This window comes from Neoarius graeffei, chromosome 1, assembly GCF_027579695.1.
Source record: "Neoarius graeffei isolate fNeoGra1 chromosome 1, fNeoGra1.pri, whole genome shotgun sequence".
In the NCBI taxonomy this organism is placed as follows: domain Eukaryota; kingdom Metazoa; phylum Chordata; class Actinopteri; order Siluriformes; family Ariidae; genus Neoarius; species Neoarius graeffei.
Window position 1 is genome coordinate 69,286,246 of NC_083569.1, and position 17,640 is coordinate 69,303,885.

At 42.9% G+C, this 17,640-nt stretch overlaps 1 protein-coding gene across 2 annotated transcripts in view; it reads right to left on the bottom strand.

The window, feature by feature from the left end:
- Window positions 1–17,640, bottom strand: part of adam19a (ADAM metallopeptidase domain 19a) — a 193,864-nt gene that overhangs the window by 20,524 nt on the left and 155,700 nt on the right. For both annotated transcript variants that reach the window (XM_060918023.1, XM_060918024.1), the window contains 6 exons: window positions 16,693–16,782; window positions 16,224–16,419; window positions 13,045–13,153; window positions 12,571–12,775; window positions 4,163–4,240; window positions 284–392 (listed from right to left, as the gene is read on the bottom strand). In XM_060918023.1, coding sequence (XP_060774006.1) covers window positions 284–392; window positions 4,163–4,240; window positions 12,571–12,775; window positions 13,045–13,153; window positions 16,224–16,419; window positions 16,693–16,782 — 787 coding nt within the window. The remainder of the gene's footprint in view (window positions 1–283; window positions 393–4,162; window positions 4,241–12,570; window positions 12,776–13,044; window positions 13,154–16,223; window positions 16,420–16,692; window positions 16,783–17,640) is intronic.

Consider the following 17,640-nt stretch of genomic DNA (forward strand, 5'->3'; position numbering starts at 1 on the left):
AGAGAGAGGGTTTTTTTTTTCGTTGCATATGAACTGAATCTGGGTCACAATCAAACTGAGATGGTCATACAGAGAAAAACGGAAAGGATTGAGATCAATAATCATGGTGCCATTTTGATAAAAGGTGAGTGGATGTGAAAGAGAAAGATGGGAGAAGATAGGAGACTAGACTGAATAGAGACAAAATAACTGGGGAAAAAAAAAATCGTTCAGTGTTTTTAAGACATAAGCCGAGTGAATAAAGGTGTAGCTGGAGGAAGGGAGGGAGTGAAGAAGAGCTTACTGTCATATTGCACTGGCCCGCTGTCCACACTGCCTCCCAGTCCTGGTTTATCACAAAAGGGTGGTGCCCAGCCTCGGTTACAGTGGCAGTTACTGTTGCTGTTACACACCTGCATACAAAACAGCACTTTACACTGAAGAAGGACAAATGGAAATCTCCTGCTTTCATTTATGGCTCCATTTAATTCAATTTGATTTTTGTAGCACTTTTAACAACAGTCATTGTCACAAACCAGATTTACAGAAACAATTCTTAAAAAAAAAAGAAAGGTATACGGGCTAGCAAAGTGAACAAGCGATAACCTGTTCTCCGCTTTTAGACCTTATTCTGGGCCTGGAAATGTATTTATTGGCACTAAATTTATCTCATCTCATTATCTCTAGCTGCTTTATCCTGTTCTACAGGGTCGCAGGCAAGCTGGAGCCTATCCCAGCTGACTACGGGCGAAAGGCGGGGTACACCCTGGACAAGTCGCCAGGTCATCACAGGGCTGACACATAGACACAGACAACCATTCACACCCACATTCACACCTACGCTCAATTTAGAGTCACCAGTTAACCTAACCTGCATGTCTTTGGACTGTGGGGGAAACCGGAGCACCCGGAGGAAACCCACGCGGGCACGGGGAGAACATGCAAACTCCGCACAGAAAGGCCCTTGCCAGCCACGGGGCTCGAACCCAAGACCTTCTTGCTGTGAGGCGACAGCGCTAACCACTACACCACCGTGCCGCCCACTAAATTTATGTTTTTCCATTTAAATCCTTCTCAATACTTACATGGAAAGTTCATTTTGATGGCATAAAATAGATTTAAGATGGATGTGATACCTGAAAACCTATAGCTGAAGGTTTATTTTGCTCATGATCCGCACACCTCTAAGCCACGGGATCAACGCTGAATCAACAGATAGTGCAAAAGAATAATAGGAAAGGGCACTATTCTGAGCTAGTTTTAAGCTAGTTAGTTAACAAACTTCACTATTACACATCATGCTTGGTATGGGTTATTTTGGGGAGGCACGGTGGTGTAGTGGTTAGCACTGTCGCCTCACAGCAAGAAGGTTCTGGGTTTGAGCCCAGTGGCCGATGAGGGATGTGGAGTTTGCATGTTCTCCCCGTGTCTGCGTCGGTTTCCCCTACAGTCCAAAGACATGCGGTTGGGTTAACATGGGGCAGCCATGGCCTGAGGTTGGGCTGAAGTGCCCTTGAGCAAGGCCCCTAACTCCCAACTGCTCCTCAGGTGCTGTAGCGTAGCTGCCCACTGCTCTGGGTGTGTGTGTGTGCTCATTGCTCACTTGTGTGTGTTCACTGCTTCAGATGGGTTAAATGCAGAGGAGGAATTTCACTGTGCTTGAGTGTACGTGTGACAAATAAAGGCTTCTTGGCTTGGCTTTAGTCTTTTCCTGCTGCTGAATAAATCATTGACAATATGACAATAAAATACTGTAATTAAAATGCTACATGTATCGACTTCTGACATTATGAGCTGGTTTACTAACAGTTCACGTCAAGCTAGCTGTTGGCAACTGATGGCAGGAAACATGTTGCTGTTTCCAAACAGCATATTCATAGATCCTGGATTTTTTTCTTTTATGAGAGCAAATGTGGCGGCACGGTGGTGTAGTGGTTAGCGCTGTCGCCTCACAGCAAGAAGGTCCGGGTTCGAGCCCCGGGGCCGGCGAGGGCCTTTCTGTGTGGAGTTTGCATGTTCTCCCCGTGTCCGCGTGGGTTTCCTCCGGGTGCTCCGGTTTCCCCCACAGTCCAAAGACATGCAGGTTAGGTTAACTGGTGACTCTAAATTGAGCGTAGGTGTGAATGTGAGTGTGAATGGTTGTCTGTGTCTATGTGTCAGCCCTGTGATGACCTGGCGACTTGTCCAGGGTGTACCCCGCCTTTCACCCGTAGTCAGCTGGGATAGGCTCCAGCTTGCCTGCGACCCTGTAGAACAGGATAAAGCGGCTACAAATAATGAGATGAGAGCAAATGTATTAAGATATTCCTAATGTATTTTAGTAGTTTCTTCAGGATATACATTAGCAGTCAAAAGTTTGGACACCTACTCACTCATAAGTTTTTTCTGAATTTTGACTATTTTCTACATTGTAGAACAATACTGAAGACATCAAAACTGTGAAATAATATATGGAACATTATGGAATTATGTAGTAAACATCCATCCATCCATCCATCCATCCATCATTTGTAGCCGATTATCCTGTTCTATAGGGTCGCAGGCAAGCTGGAGCCTATCCCAGCTGACTACGGGCGAAAGGCGGGGTACACCCTGGACAAGTCGCCAGGTCATCACAGGGCTGACACATAGACACAAACAACCATTCACACTCACATTCACACCTACGGTCAATTTAGAGTCACCAGTTAACCTAACCTGCATGTCTTTGGACTGTGGGGGAAACCGGAGCACCCGGAGGAAACCCACGCGGACACGGGGAGAACATGCAAACTCCGCACAGAAAGGCCCTCGCCGGCCACGGGGCTCGAACCCAGACCTTCTTGCTGTGAGGCGACAGTGCTAACCACTAATGTAGTAAACAAAAAAGTGTTAAAAAATACAAAATATGTTTGATATTTTAGATTCTTCAAAGCAGTCACCATTTACCTTGATGACGGTTTGCAACTACTGGCGTTATCTTAACCAGCTTCATGAGGAAGTCACCTGGAATGCTTTTCAATTAACAGGTGCTTCGTCAAAAGTTAATGAGTGCAATTTCTTGCCTTCTTGAGCAGTAAATAGTAAATAATAAACATACAGTAAACAGCCCTATTCCACAACTGTAGTAATCCATATTATGTCAAGAAACCACTCGACTAAGTACAGAGAAACGACATCCATCATCACTTTAAGACACGAAGTGACTTTTAATTAATAAAAATAAAGTTAAACCACTGAGTTAGAAGGTGTGTCCAAACTTTTGACTGGTATTGTATATATATATTTTTATTATATATGTGACAGTGGGAGCATGACTGCGTGTCAGCTGTGGGCGGTGAGGAGTCAGCTAGAACCGGTAGGTAATGTGATGAGTTTCATCTGCGTCTGATTACTGGCAGTTTAGTTACTGTACATGTGTTTCTTTTGTTCTTGCAGAGACAGAAGTCGATGTCATGTACTATTCCACACAGAACATTCCAATGGTTGACAATGACATGTTGCTTCAGCGCGTTAATACCAAATAGCTGCAAATGTGTTTTGAGATATATATTGAATATTAATTTCCCTCTGCTCTAACAGCAAAATTTACAATGCAAACTCTACTTTATGCTTAATATAACACCAAATCCTGAGAAAAGTAGAAGAAAAGGCTTGTAGCACTATAATAACGTTTATTTTGCTCATGATCCGCACACCTCTAAGCCACGGGATCAATGCTGAATCAACAGATAGTGCAAAAGAATAATAGGAAAGGGCACTAATCCACCTCCGAAGCATTTTCTTGTTTGGCTGCCTTTTCAAAACCTGACAGAGTCAAGAAGTGATAAGTAAAGAAATGAGAGAACCGAAATAAACAGGGAGAAAAGAGAGAAAAGGCAAAAGGATTAAGGAAGATGGAGTTGGGCGTTTATGCTGCTTGGAGGCTGTTGACGACCATTTGCACAAAACACACAAATAAACTGCACCAGCTTAATTTAAGAAAATGTTCCTTGTAAGAGTGCCAGTGGGGGCAGAAATGTGAGTGATCCTGGGCTGGTATTAAAGGATTTAGAGGTGTGAAATTCAGCCTGACTCAGGGTTGAGAAGAGTTTAGACAGGATGAATACTAATGTTTATGGCCATGGTTTGAAGGAGTGAAGTTCCATTTATTTTAGACATAAAAGAGGTGACAAGTTACAAAAATGATCATTTTGTTTCTTACCCCATGACCATTGCAACGGCCAATACAGGCCTTCAGTTCGGTGAAAGAAGCATTCTGGCACCGACGATCCTTGCACACCTGGAGGAGTTAGTAAGAAAACAAACAAACAAACAAACAAACAAACAAACAAACAAACAAAAGTTTTAACATGAAAACAAATGTCACATTCAGTTTAAAGTGCTGATGACACGTTTTTGACATCTTTGGCGATGTTTTATAACATAAAAAGTAATTCCCGTTGATCCATATATTAATTCACGAAGGCGCCTATTTTACAAGTTATGATAAAAAACGCGGCTATTTGGGCAAATTTGACGGGGCTGCAGCACCCAGGAGACGGAGGAGGAGGGGCTATATGATGTCAGCGAAAGAACCTTCCTCCTAACTTACCAGTTTATTGTTGATGCGGCAGGTGTTCAGTTTATCATTATTAGTACTTTTATTAGACATTTTATATATATATATATATATATATATATAGTTATTATGCCGGGCGGCACGGTGGTGTAGTGGTTAGCGCTGTTGCCTCACAGCAAGAAGGTCCTGGGTTCGAGCCCCGGGGCCGGCGAGGGCCTTTCTGTGCGGAGTTTGCATGTTCTCCCCGTGTCCGCGTGGGTTTCCTCCGGGTGCTCCGGTTTCCCCCACAGTCCAAAGACATGCAGGTTAGGTTAACTGGTGACTCTAAATTGACCGTAGGTGTGAATGAGAGTGTGAATGGTTGTCTATGTGTCAGCCCTGTGATGACCTGGCGACTTGTCCAGGGTGTACCCCGCCTTTCGCCCGTAGTCAGCTGGGATAGGCTCCAGCTTGCGTGCGACCCTGTAGAAGGATAAAGCGGCTAGAGATAATGAGATGAGATGAGATGAGTTATTATGCCGGCTTTTGCTCCAAAACCCACAAGGATGGGGTAAGTTTATTCAAGCTTCCCAGAGATCCCGAGCTGCATGCGAAGTGGGTGAAGCAAGTCAGGCGCACTCGTGACAAGTGGGAGCCCTCACCAACATCCGTCCTGTGCTCTGAACACTTCGATTTGGATTGTTTTGACACCCTTCCCAGCTTAAAAGAATCTCTTGGGTGTTCAGTTCAGCACAAACGTGTGTTACTACCATCAGCAGTGCCTACACAGTGTTGCCAGATTGGGAGGTTTCCCGCCCAGTTGGGCGGTTTCAAGTGCATTTTGGTGGGTTTTGAACATATTTTGGGCTGGAAAACGTCAGCAGTATCTGTTGCCAGTATCTGCTGAAGTTTTACAGCCCAAAATATGTTCAAAACCCACCAAAATGCACTTGAAACCGCTCAACTGGGCGGGATTCCTCCCAATCTGGCAACACTGCCAGTATTCCGGAGGGGGTCTACTAGTAGCTATGCCGGATCCAAAGACAATCCTCCTGTCAGAACATGTGTTGTGAAACGACATAAGATAAAGACACGTAGAGCTATAGATTCTACATGATAATCATAAATGTAATCATAAAGTCGGCGTGATATCAGTCATGTATTTGCTTGTGAAAGCTTGCGGCTTTCATTTAACTGCCGCCTAGCAACGAGAGGCAAAGGGTAAAGAGGGTAGGCTATCATAGATTCTATTCGGAAGAGATCAACACAATTCTAGACTCCCAGAAGAGGAAGAGCTAGCACTAGAGAGTTCACCGGCGTTTTCATGCGCCATTTCCATTGAGTAGAACCAGAGTAGAACAGCCAGTGAACCGCAGCGTGTTCTTCCGCTGACGTCACAACATGGCCGCGAGCCACGGACCCAGTTTTCTTGCGCTGTGCAATTAAAAGTTGGATATTCGCGTAACAACAGCTTCTTTTCACGTAATTATAACAGAAATCTAACATGTTTGCCATGTTGTATAGTTTATTTAAGAAATTGCATAGAGTCATGTTCGTGTCATCAGCCCTTTAAGCACCGAAGAGGGTGGCTCACCTGACACAAATCATTATAAATGCTTTATAAATGAGGTTACTCTGCATTATAATTTCATAAATAAGCCTATAACCTTTCCACTTGTATATAATAATCTCATCTAGTAGCTTCTGAAATGCTCTCATATCTGTTCTAAATCAAAGCAGATCAAGAATTTCATTTCCATGATAATGTACATAAACATTTAAGCTAAATATACATGTGGCAGTTACGGGGTGTGCTGTTATCTGGAAATAATCAGTGACAGGGTGGTGTGATGCAGCTTGATGCCCAGCAGAGGTACTGTTGCCACTCAGAAGGTGAGTTTTCCTATAACACCATATTCTATTCCTCTTATACCACAGCAATTTGCCAGTGATTATTTTTTGTATTAATGGCACACTGCAAAAAGTAAAATCTAACCAAGATTAAATATCTTAAATCAAGACAAAATATGCTTGTTATTTGTCTGCCAAGATAATTCTCCTTTCCAGGCAGGTTTTGTGTAAGAGTATTTCACTTACTTTAAGCATTTTTTCCCTCAATTATCTTATAACTTGTTATTATAACTTGTTATTGAGATTTTATTACTGGTTATGAGTAAGTTCTGTCTTAAAATGAGAATTACCATAATTTCATCGGTGTTATATTAACCATGACAAGTTTGTCAAAGTCAGAATTTCTTATTTCAAGCATCTTATCCTTCCTTTTAATCTCTTAACACAAAACAGATAACTAAATTAAATGAAGTGTTGTATTGTCAATCTGGCAACAAAAATAGGCTACAAAATGGATTGGTTTGTGGTTTTGATTTTGATTTATTTGGCGGTCTCAGTTGGTATAAACACTTACTTAAACAGAGCACACCAATATGCCCAGATGAAATAGTCAAACTGTTGGTTGGGGGACAAAGTATCCAGCATGTTAAAATGAGTAGTACAACTTTACTTGTTTTTAGTATAAATACACTTGTTTTAAGACATCTGTGGGGTTTCTAAAGCTAGATATATTTACTTGTTTTTAAAAATCTTGCCAAGTCAAATTTTCTTGTTCTGTTGGCAGATAATTTTGCTTATTTTAAATAAAATATTCCTAATTTTATTACTTTTTTTTCTTGTTTTTGTAAGCCGGGTTTTTGCAGTGCATACATTACAACCATTTGTGTTTACATTTAATATTTTGGAATATCTGTGAAACAAGTTAGTTACTGTTATCATTTACATTTGAGCAGCTACAGTATATGTATGTTAGTCAGTTAGTCACTATCTAACCAGCCTGTCCTTTTTTTCTCACTTGCAGTTAAAAAAAGAAAAATGCAGCTTGGCATGTTACTGAGAAACTTGAAAGAGCAATGGCTTCTATCATGAAGAACTTCTGGTAGAAAACTTACAGAATATTTCAAAAAGCTGGCACCTGAGATTCCTTTCATAAATCGTAAATAAATACAGTGCCTTGCAAAAGTATTCATCCCCCTTGGTGTTTGTCCTGTTTTGTCGCATTACAAGCTGGAATTAAAATGGATTTTTTTAGGCTTAGCACCATTTGATTTATACACAATATGTCTACAACTTTAAAGGTGAAAACTGTTGTTTTTTTGTGACAGAAACAATAATTAAGATGAAAAAATAGAACTCTGGAGTGTGCATTGGTATTCACCCCCCCCAAAGTCAATACTTTGTAGAGGCACCTTTTGCTACCATTACAGCTGCAAGTCTCTTGGGGTATGTCTCTATTAGCTTAGGACATCTAGCCACCGGGATTTTTGTCCATTCCTCAAGGCAAAACTGCTACAACTCCTTCAAGTTAGATGGTTTGTGTTGGTGTGCAGCAATCTTCAAGTTATGCCACAGATTCTCAATTGGATTGAGGTCTGGGCTTTGACTTGGCCATTCCAAGTCATTTAGATGTTTCCCTTTAAACTACTCCAGTGTAGCTTTAGCAGTATGTTTAGGGTCATTTTCCTGCTGAACCGTGAACGTTCGTCCCGGTCTCAAACCTCTGGCTGACTCAAACAGGTTTTCCTCCAGAATTGCCCTGTATTTAGTGCCATCCATCTTTCCTTCAGTCCTGACCAGCTTTCCTGTCTCTGCAGACGAAAAACATCCCCACAGCATGATGCTGCCACCACCATGCTTCACTGTAGGAATGGTGTTCTCAGGGTGTTGGGTTTCTGCCACACATGGCATTTCCCATGATGGACAAAAAGATCAGTTTTAGTCTCATTTGACTGGAGAATCTTCTTCCATGTGTTTGGGGAGTCTGCCACATGCTGTTGGGCAAACTCCAAATGTGTTTAGCACATTAAGCAATGGCTTTTCTCTGACCACTATTCCATAAAGCCCCGCTCTGTGGAGTGTACGGCTTAAAGTGGTCCTATGGACAGATACAGCTCCTTCAGTGTTGTCTTTGTTGCATCTCTGATTAACGCCCTCCTTGCCCGGTCTGTGAGTTTTGGTGGGCGGCCTTCTCTTGTCAGGCTTGTAGTGGTGCCATAGTCTTTCCATTTTGCTGCAATGGATTTAATGGTGCTCCTTGGGATATTCAAAGTTTGGGATATTTTTTATAACCCAACCCTGATCTATACTTCTCCACAACTTTGTCTCTGACCTGTTTGGAGGCTCCTTGGTTTTCATGTTGCTTGCTTAGTAGTGTAGCAGAGTCAGGGTCCTTCCAGAACAGGGTGATTTATACAGACATCATGTGACAAGTCATGTGACACTTTGATTGCACACAGGTGGATCTTAATCAACTAATTATGTGACTTATGAAGTGAATTGGTTGGACCAGCTCTTATTTAGGGGTTTCATACGAAAGGGGATGAATACCTATGCACACTCCAGATTTCTGTTTTTTCATCTTAATTATTGTTTGTTTCACAATAAAACAACAATGTGCACCTTTAAAGTGGTAGGCATGTTGTGTAAATCAAATGGTGCTAACCCCCCAAAAATCCATTTTAATTCCAGCTTGTAATGCGACAAAACAGGACAAACACCAAGGGGGATGAATACTTTTGCAAGGCATTATATCTTCACTGTAATTTAAAAAAAAAGTTTTCCATTTGTTTTTAATTACCCTTAGATTATGAGGTGCATGTACCATACACATGCCTGTGAATGAGTTGTTTCTATAGAAACAATAATGCATTAGAAGAAGCGCATTAATATATAACTTGCAGCGTCACTACTGTCAGTGTTACTGTTATAGAAAATTGATGATGATGATAGACGTATAAAGCGCCATTTCCATGAGTTCAATAGCGCTGGAAACAGTTACAATTCAAAGCCCTGATTAAACAAATGCATATTGAGTTTTAGCTTAAAGCAGTCTATGTTAGTACAGCCCTTAATGTCTTCTGGTAAGTTGTTCCACAGTTCAGGAGCAGCAATACAAAAAAACATGACTTCCATACGTCTTGAGATAGAAGGAAGGTTTTTGAAGCGATTCCTATTGGAGGAACGGAGGGGACATGATGGCTTGTAAGGAGTAATTAGATTCTTAAGGTAGTCAGGAGCCATATCATGAAGTGTCTTGTAGGTCAGGATCAGAATTTTAAACTTTACACGGTAGTCCACAGGGAGTCAGTGAAGCACCTTAAGGATTGGTGTTACATGATCAAACTTGGAAGACATGAGACAAGACGTGCAGCAGCATTCTGGACGTGTTGCAGCTTCTTAATTAGACATGAAGGAAGGCCATACATACAGAGCATTGCAGTAATCAAGCTTTGAGGTAACTAGCGCATGGATGACAATCTTTCAATGTTTTATAATGTTTCGAAGATGATAAAATGCAACTTTACATGTAGCTGTTATGTCGAACTTCATGGAAAGACAGTCATCAAATGTCACACCAATGTTACGTGCCTGCTCAGAGGAGAATACTGTTTCATTGCAAACAGATATAGATTGAAGAAATGACCTTGCACAGTGTGATGATATTACAAGTACCTCCATTTTGTCTCTGTTGAACTTCAGCTTTTTATAGGACATCCAGCGATCAATATCACACATGTAGTTTTCAATTCATTGTTTAGAAGATTCCATGTCATGAACAAATGACGTTCTAAAGGTGACGCATAGCTGCGTATCATCAGCATACATGTGATAGTTCATCTGGTGGTCATGTGCAATGTCTCAGAGAGGAGAGGTATACAAAGAGTAAAGCATAGGTCCCAACACGGTTCCTTGTGGAACACCACGTTCCAGTTTGCTGTGAGATGATGATGTTCCTTCAATACTCACAAACTGTGTCTGGCCAGAAAGATACGAGCAAAACCACTTAAGAGCTGAACTAACAATGCCATACCTCTTACAGAGATGACAAATTAGGAAGGCGTGGTCAACAGTATTGAAAGCTGCCGACAAGTCCAGTAAAAGAATAATAATAGTCATCTGAGAATCAGTGGCCATTATAATATCATTATGCACTCAAACAAGAGCGGTTTCTGTGCTATGGTTCTTTCTATAGGCAGATTGAAAATTCTCACTCGAATATATAGTATATAATATAGTACAGTGTCTTGCAAAAGTATTCATCCTCCTTGGTGTTTGTCCTGTTTTGTCGCATTACAAGCATGTGGAGAAGTATAGATCAGGGTTGGGTTATAAAAAATATCCCAAACTTTGAATATCCTGTGGAGCACCATTAAATCCATTATAGCAAAATCAAAAAAATATATCACCACTACAAACCTGACAAGAGAAGGCCGCCCACCAAAACTCACAGACCAGGCAAGGAGGGCATTAATCAGAGATGCAACAAAGACACCAAAGATAACACTGAAGGAGCTGCAAAGATCCACAGTGGAGATGGGAATATCTGTCCATAGGACCACTTTAAGCCGTACACTCCAAAGAGTGGGGCTTTATGGAAGAGTGGCCAGAAAAAAGCCATTGCTTACGAAAACACGTTTGGAGTTTGCCCAACAGCATGTGGCAGACTCCCCAAACACATGGAAGAAGATTCTCTGGTCAAGTGAGACTAAAATGGAACTTTTTGGCCATCGTGGAAAATGCCATGTGTGGTGCAAACCCAACATCCTGAGTGAAACATGGTGGTGGCAGCATCATGCTGTGGGGATATTTTTTGTCTGCAGAGACAGGAAAGCTGATCAGGACTGAAGGAAAGATGGATGGCACTAAATCCAGGGCAATTCTGGAGGAAAACCTGTTTGAGTTGGCCAGAGGTTTGAGGCTGGGATGAACGTTCATGGCCCAGCAGGACAATGACCCTAAACATACTGCTAAAGCTACACTGGAGTGGTTTAAAGGGAAACATTTAAATGTCTTGGAATGACCTACCTAATCAAAGCCTCAATCCAATTGAGAATCTGTGGCATAACTTGAAGATTGCTGGACACCAACGCAACCCATCTAACTTGAAGCAGTTGGAGCAGTTTTGCCTTGAGGAATGGGCAAAAATCCCAGTGGCTAGATGTGCTAAGCTAATAGAGACATACCCCAAGAGATTTGCAGCAAAAGGTGGCTCTACAAAGTACTGACTGGGGGTTGAATACCTATGCACACTCCAGATTTCAGGTTTTTTTTCATCTTAATTATTGTTTTTGTCACAATAAAACAACAATTTTCACCTTTAAAGTTGTCGGCATGTTGTGTAAATCAAATTGTGCTAACCCTCCAAAAATCCATTTTAATTCCAGCTTGTAATGCGACAAAAGAGGACAAACACCAAGGGGGGATGAACACTTTTGCAAGACACTGTATATAATAAACACCTTCTGTCTAATCAGAATGGAGAATTTAGCCATGCTGTGGGTTGCAGTGAGTTAAAACACACTTCTGGAATGTGTGTGCGTGTGTGAGTGTGCGTGCGTGCGTGCATATGTGTGTGTGTGTGTGAGAGAGAGAGAAGACGTTTGTAAAAAATGAGCTGATTGCTGTTACTCATGAACTCTGACAGGTTGATCAGTTTGACGGGGTGACGGAGCTTGCAGCATGATAATGTTTCTGTTATCTATAATAATTATCACCTGTCCTCATAATTCACACCAGCCTAATATCCATGTTTTGTCAGTACATAGAATAGACTGTAACCTTTCTAATGACTCCAAAACCATTTCTGCCTGCTGCAGATATCAAGAGTTATACGAACTGCTCAGTTACAACTGACATAAAATGTTTAGTATGTACAGTTAGCAGAGCAGTGGAGTGAGTCAAACGGGTCACATGATGATGAGGCACTCAATTATTTGAGGAGGCCAAATGCATAAACAGGAGCGGATCTGAAGGAGCTGCAGTCTGTAATTCTGTTTATTTACAATTAAGCACTTTTCAAACTCAAGCACTTTTAAGACTTCCATTCATAAGACATCTGTATGAACCCAGAGTACCCATTGGGCTTCTTATTAAACATATTATTACTGTTTAAGATAAAATGATCTATATTTGTATGATCAAGGATTTCAACACTTCTGATTCTCCTACGGTATTTCTACTGACTTCACTAATCTGAGTGAGATTATTGGCCGTCTGCTTGCCTTGCCCTCTCCACACTTGGTGCCAGTCATGACGAGGCCAGGATCAGGAAGGTCCCCCTGTCCGTCCTGAGTGCTGTACACATATGTGCCACGGCATTTCACCTCGATGCCATCTGTGCGGATGGTGGTGTCGATGGACACGGCGTTGGTGCCCTTCGGCTTCTTGGCGGCGCTGTGGCACTGGATCTTCCCACATTTGGCATCACTGTTGGAAAAAAAGATTGTCAGTGTCATGAGTACCACGAGTTGTTTTTCAGGCACAGAATTCCGCCTGCTCCTGATTTATCTATTACGGTATGTGACCAACCAAACTGCAGCAGATCATTCTGTCTGCCAGACGCTGACTTGCTAAATTTTTACAATGGAGAGTGGTTTGCTGAGCTTCTCTTCATTATCTGACTGAAAACAGCGAATGGATGGTTTTAAACGAAGAGAATAAACAAAAGAATATTCACATACGGTTATTTTCCTCACCTTTTCTCGCACTTGACATAATTGCCATGTGCGTCCTTTCCGCAGTTCCCGAATGCGTTTCCTGCTGCATTGACATCCTGGAAACATGCATCATGTGCAGGCCGTGCACCTGAACAAATCACATTATCATTAGTCACGTTTTTAAATGTTTATCGTAATACAGACCCATTTTGGAAATGTTCCGTATACACAGGAAATCTTGCTGGACGAAAAGCACTCATTGAATAATTCTTCCTAATTTCAGTACAAAAGCAAATCATTAAAAATGCATGTGCCAATATGACAATCACTGTGATGTGCCGTGCACACAGAGCGAGCAGTGGCGAGTGTGTGCTGAACACAGATTGCATGTCTGTTCTGATCTGTGGCTTGATGTCAGCTGAGAGGTTTAACTGGACTGAAGCCCACAGACAGTTGGAGAGGAGCTCTGCAACCAGCACATTCAACCAGTATTTGATCAGCGAGGCTGAAAGAAAAAAAAAATCCTACAACTGCTCAATTAAGGCAGCAAATTAGAACAAATTTGTGCTTCTCGAGAGAATTTTTGAAGGATGGCTCTTATTTAGTGACTGACTGTGTTTTTTCCACCTCATTTTCTACACATAAACTAGAAAAGCACTCGGACAGCGCAGACCTCCGCCAAGAATCCTTTAAAAAATTCCGGGATCCAGACGGTGATCCGGATCACCGCCAAAATTTAATGGATTGTTACTTGTGCCCAGTCACACCTCTGGAAAAAAGATTTCAGAGCAATCCATTCATAATTTTTTCCGTAATGTTGCTGTGGCAGCGGGGGCGTGGTCAAGCGTCGGTCTGTGACCGGAGGGCGGAGTCAGGGAAGGTAAGTGGCAGAATCACTGCACCTGATGTTGGTTAATCTGTGTTTGTGTGTCTTCCCCAGTGACCACGCCCTATATAAGGAGAGAGAGAGAGCAGAGGAAGGAGGCTCCCTCCCAACCACAACGCATGTGTGGGATAGTGTGAGTGAGTGAAAGCTGAAAAGCTAAATTAAGTAGAATAAAAAGTGTTCTTTGTGGAACTTAATCCTGGCCTGCCGTCTTTCTGCGCTCGAATTTCCCGGGTTTCGGCACCACTGTGGCAGTTCGTATAAGTGGAGCACAGAAAGACGGCAGGCCAGGATTATTAAGTTCCACAAAGAACACTTTTTATTCTACTTAATTTAGCTTTTCAGCTTTCACTCACTCACACTATCCCACACATGCGTTGTGGTTGGGAGGGAGCCTCCTTCCTCTGCTCTCTCTCTCTCTCTCTCTCTCTCTCCTTATATAGGGCGTGGTCACTGGGGAAGACACACAAACACAGATTAACCAACATCAGGTGTAGTGATTCTGCCACTTACCTTCCCTGACTCCGCCCTCCGGTCACAGACCGACGCTTGACCACGCCCCCGCTGCCACAGTTGCTAACAGGCAAACCAACCGACAAACAAACAAGCCAACGCTACCGAAAACATAACCTCCTTGGCGGAGGTAATGAAACAGAAGGGCTGATGGAAATGACAGAAAATCTAATTACAAAGTGGCAATTTCAAAATGCGCATTAATGAAATCTGTGTAATTTTATGATTGTAAACAAAAGTCATAAGACAATAAACTCAATCCAAAATGCTTCAACTTCTTATAATTCTGGCTTTGCAGTATACTTGCTGTGTATTACTCCAACACAAATGCAGTTCGGCTATAAATCCGACAGATATTTTTTGTCAGATTAATAAGGTGTACTGTTGCGGTCAGAAGTTTACATACACTCATCATGGACATGAACGTCATGGAAATAATGTGCTTTCAATTATTTCTTTGAACTTTTTTTTTCCGAGGAAGAATGTCTCATCTCATCTCATCTCATTATCTTTAGCCGCTTTATCCTGTTCTACAGGGTCGCAGGCAAGCTGGAGCCTATCCCAGCTGACTACGGGTGAAAGGCGGGGTACACCCTGGACAAGTCGCCAGGTCATCACAGGGCTGACACATAGACACAGACAACCATTCACACTCACATTCACACCTACGCTCAATTTAGAGTCACCAGTTAACCTAACCTGCATGTCTTTGGACTGTGGGGGAAACCGGAGCACCCGGAGGAAACCCACGCGGACACGGGGAGAACATGCAAACTCCGCACAGAAAGGCCCTCACCAGCCCCAGGGCTCGAACCCGGACCTTCTTGCTGTGAGGCGACAGTGCTAACCACTACACCACCGTGCCGCCCCCGAGGAAGAATGATTGTACAATATACATCTTTAATTGAAAAAAAAAATTGGTGCACAAAATTTATTTTATTTTGGGTTTTCTGAAATCACCCAGAACAGATTTAGGAGCGCTCAATTAAATTTGTTGGTTTCCTCGCAATGGTCCCAACTATTAACACAGTCCATATATTTTTGATCAGGTTGAGGTCAGGACTTTGGTAAGGCCATTCTAAAAGCTTAACGTTAACCTTCTTTATCCATTCCACAACCAGCTCCGATGTGTTTGAGGTCATTGTCTTGTTGGAACACCCAATTGTGTCCATGTTTCAGCTGTCTAGCTGATGGTTTGAGGTTATGCTGAAGATTTCTGAGGTAGTCCTCCTTCGTCATTATTCCATCCACTTTGTTTAACTATGCTTAACAGTTGGTTAACAGTTGGTACAGTGTTCTTGGGGTTGAATGCCTCACCTTTACTCCTCCAAACACACCTCTGGCAAGCTGGAGCCTATCCCAGCTGACTACGGGCGAAAGGCGGGGTACACCCTGGACAAGTCGCCAGGTCATCACAGGGCTGACACAGACAACCATTCACACTCACATTCACACCTACGGTCAATTTAGAGTCACCAGTTAACCTAACCTGCATGTCTTTGGACTGTGGGGGAAACCGGAGCACCCGGAGGAAACCCACGCGGACACGGGGAGAACATGCAAACTCCACACAGAAAGGCCCTCGCCGGCCACGGGGCTCGAACCCGGACCTTCTTGCTGTGAGGCGACAGTGCTAACCACTACACCACCGTGCCACCTATAATAATGATAATAATAATATATCTGTTACCCAGTGCGAGCAGTAGATAGGAGCGTGTGTGTGTCTGTTCTTACTGTTTCTGTGGCTTGATATGAGCCTAGAGGTTTGACAGGACTGAAAATCCATCCTGTTGATATTGCATGAAGTGTGTGTTCTCACCGTAGCCCCACAGCTGCAGGCACTGTTGCTCGTGAGTGAGGCACATGCCGTTATAGCAGTAGGCGTGGCCGTACTGGCATGAGGATCCATCCAGGAGGTAAACGTTAGAGGGGCAGTAAGGTGATCCACCTGTGCAGTACTCGGGGAGGTCACATGAGCCAGCTGCACTACGGCACATCGTACCTGCCTGCTTCAGCTGAGAGCGCAGAGACAGTGAGGTCACATGGGCATTCACATCACAGCAGCACATTTGTCTGTATTGTACATTGAGAAGCAGACTGGGATATACGCATGACAGAAGTGACAACTCAAGAAATGAATGGAAGACAATGGATCAGACGTGCGCATGTTTGTGTGAGAGACTGACACATTGAAGAGCGATTCAGAACAGCAGAGCATGTGGAACAAAGGAAGCGAGAGGGCAACAGGGAAGGAAAGAAACAGAAATAGTGTGATGACAGTCAGAGACCTTGCAGCCTTCACAGCAAACGCCGTGGGCACACTGTGCATCCTGCTTCAGAGTGCAGTTACTGGCATGGCAGCAGTCATTCGTACATTCCTGTAGGAGGATGAACACACACACACACACACACACACACACACACACACACACACACACACACACACACACATAAGCCACCTCTGTGCTTCTGCTGCTGAAGCACATCACTGTGTGACCCTGTACCTACACACTCAGTCACTTAGCACAAGTCGAGTTATTCACAACGACCCCAAGATCACACACACATTCATATCGCCGGCATATCAGCCGTGGGTGGCAAACATAATGGTTTTGATCACTGTGACAGAGTTAAAAAAAATAAAATTAATAATAATAATAATAACCTGAACGCCGCTAGTCAGAGATGATGCATGTCACTATAGTGACGCCGAAGCAGAAGGGTACTCACAGACTGAGAGCTTTTACACCCATTAATTATACAGTACGAGCTAACACACCGATGTAGCTCAACATATACTACACACACATACCGTACAGGTACAGAAATGTTGTGCAAAGTAAGCTCAAGTGCCAATTTCTATACAAATACAAATGAGCAGGTGGCGAGAGACGAAGCGCAAATAAGAATAATTAGCACACCCACAGCAATGCTTAGGAGGACCAGTGGTGGTAAATCTGTCTCGAGCTGAACAGAGTGCAGAACAGCCACATATGTATGTATGGTGCGTTAAAAAGTTGCCTTAGGGTACGTCTAACAATGTGCACATTCATTTCCTCCTAACGCAGCCTGCAGGCCGCTTTCAGGACTGCAATGGTAAATGTAATAAATACCGGTACACAACACACGCTTTTTAGCATAATGCACTGTGGAGAGACTGAGGTATACAGCAACCCTAATAAAAGTCCAGGTGCTAATGTATAATTAGGAACGGCTACCCAAGTCTACCTACACCA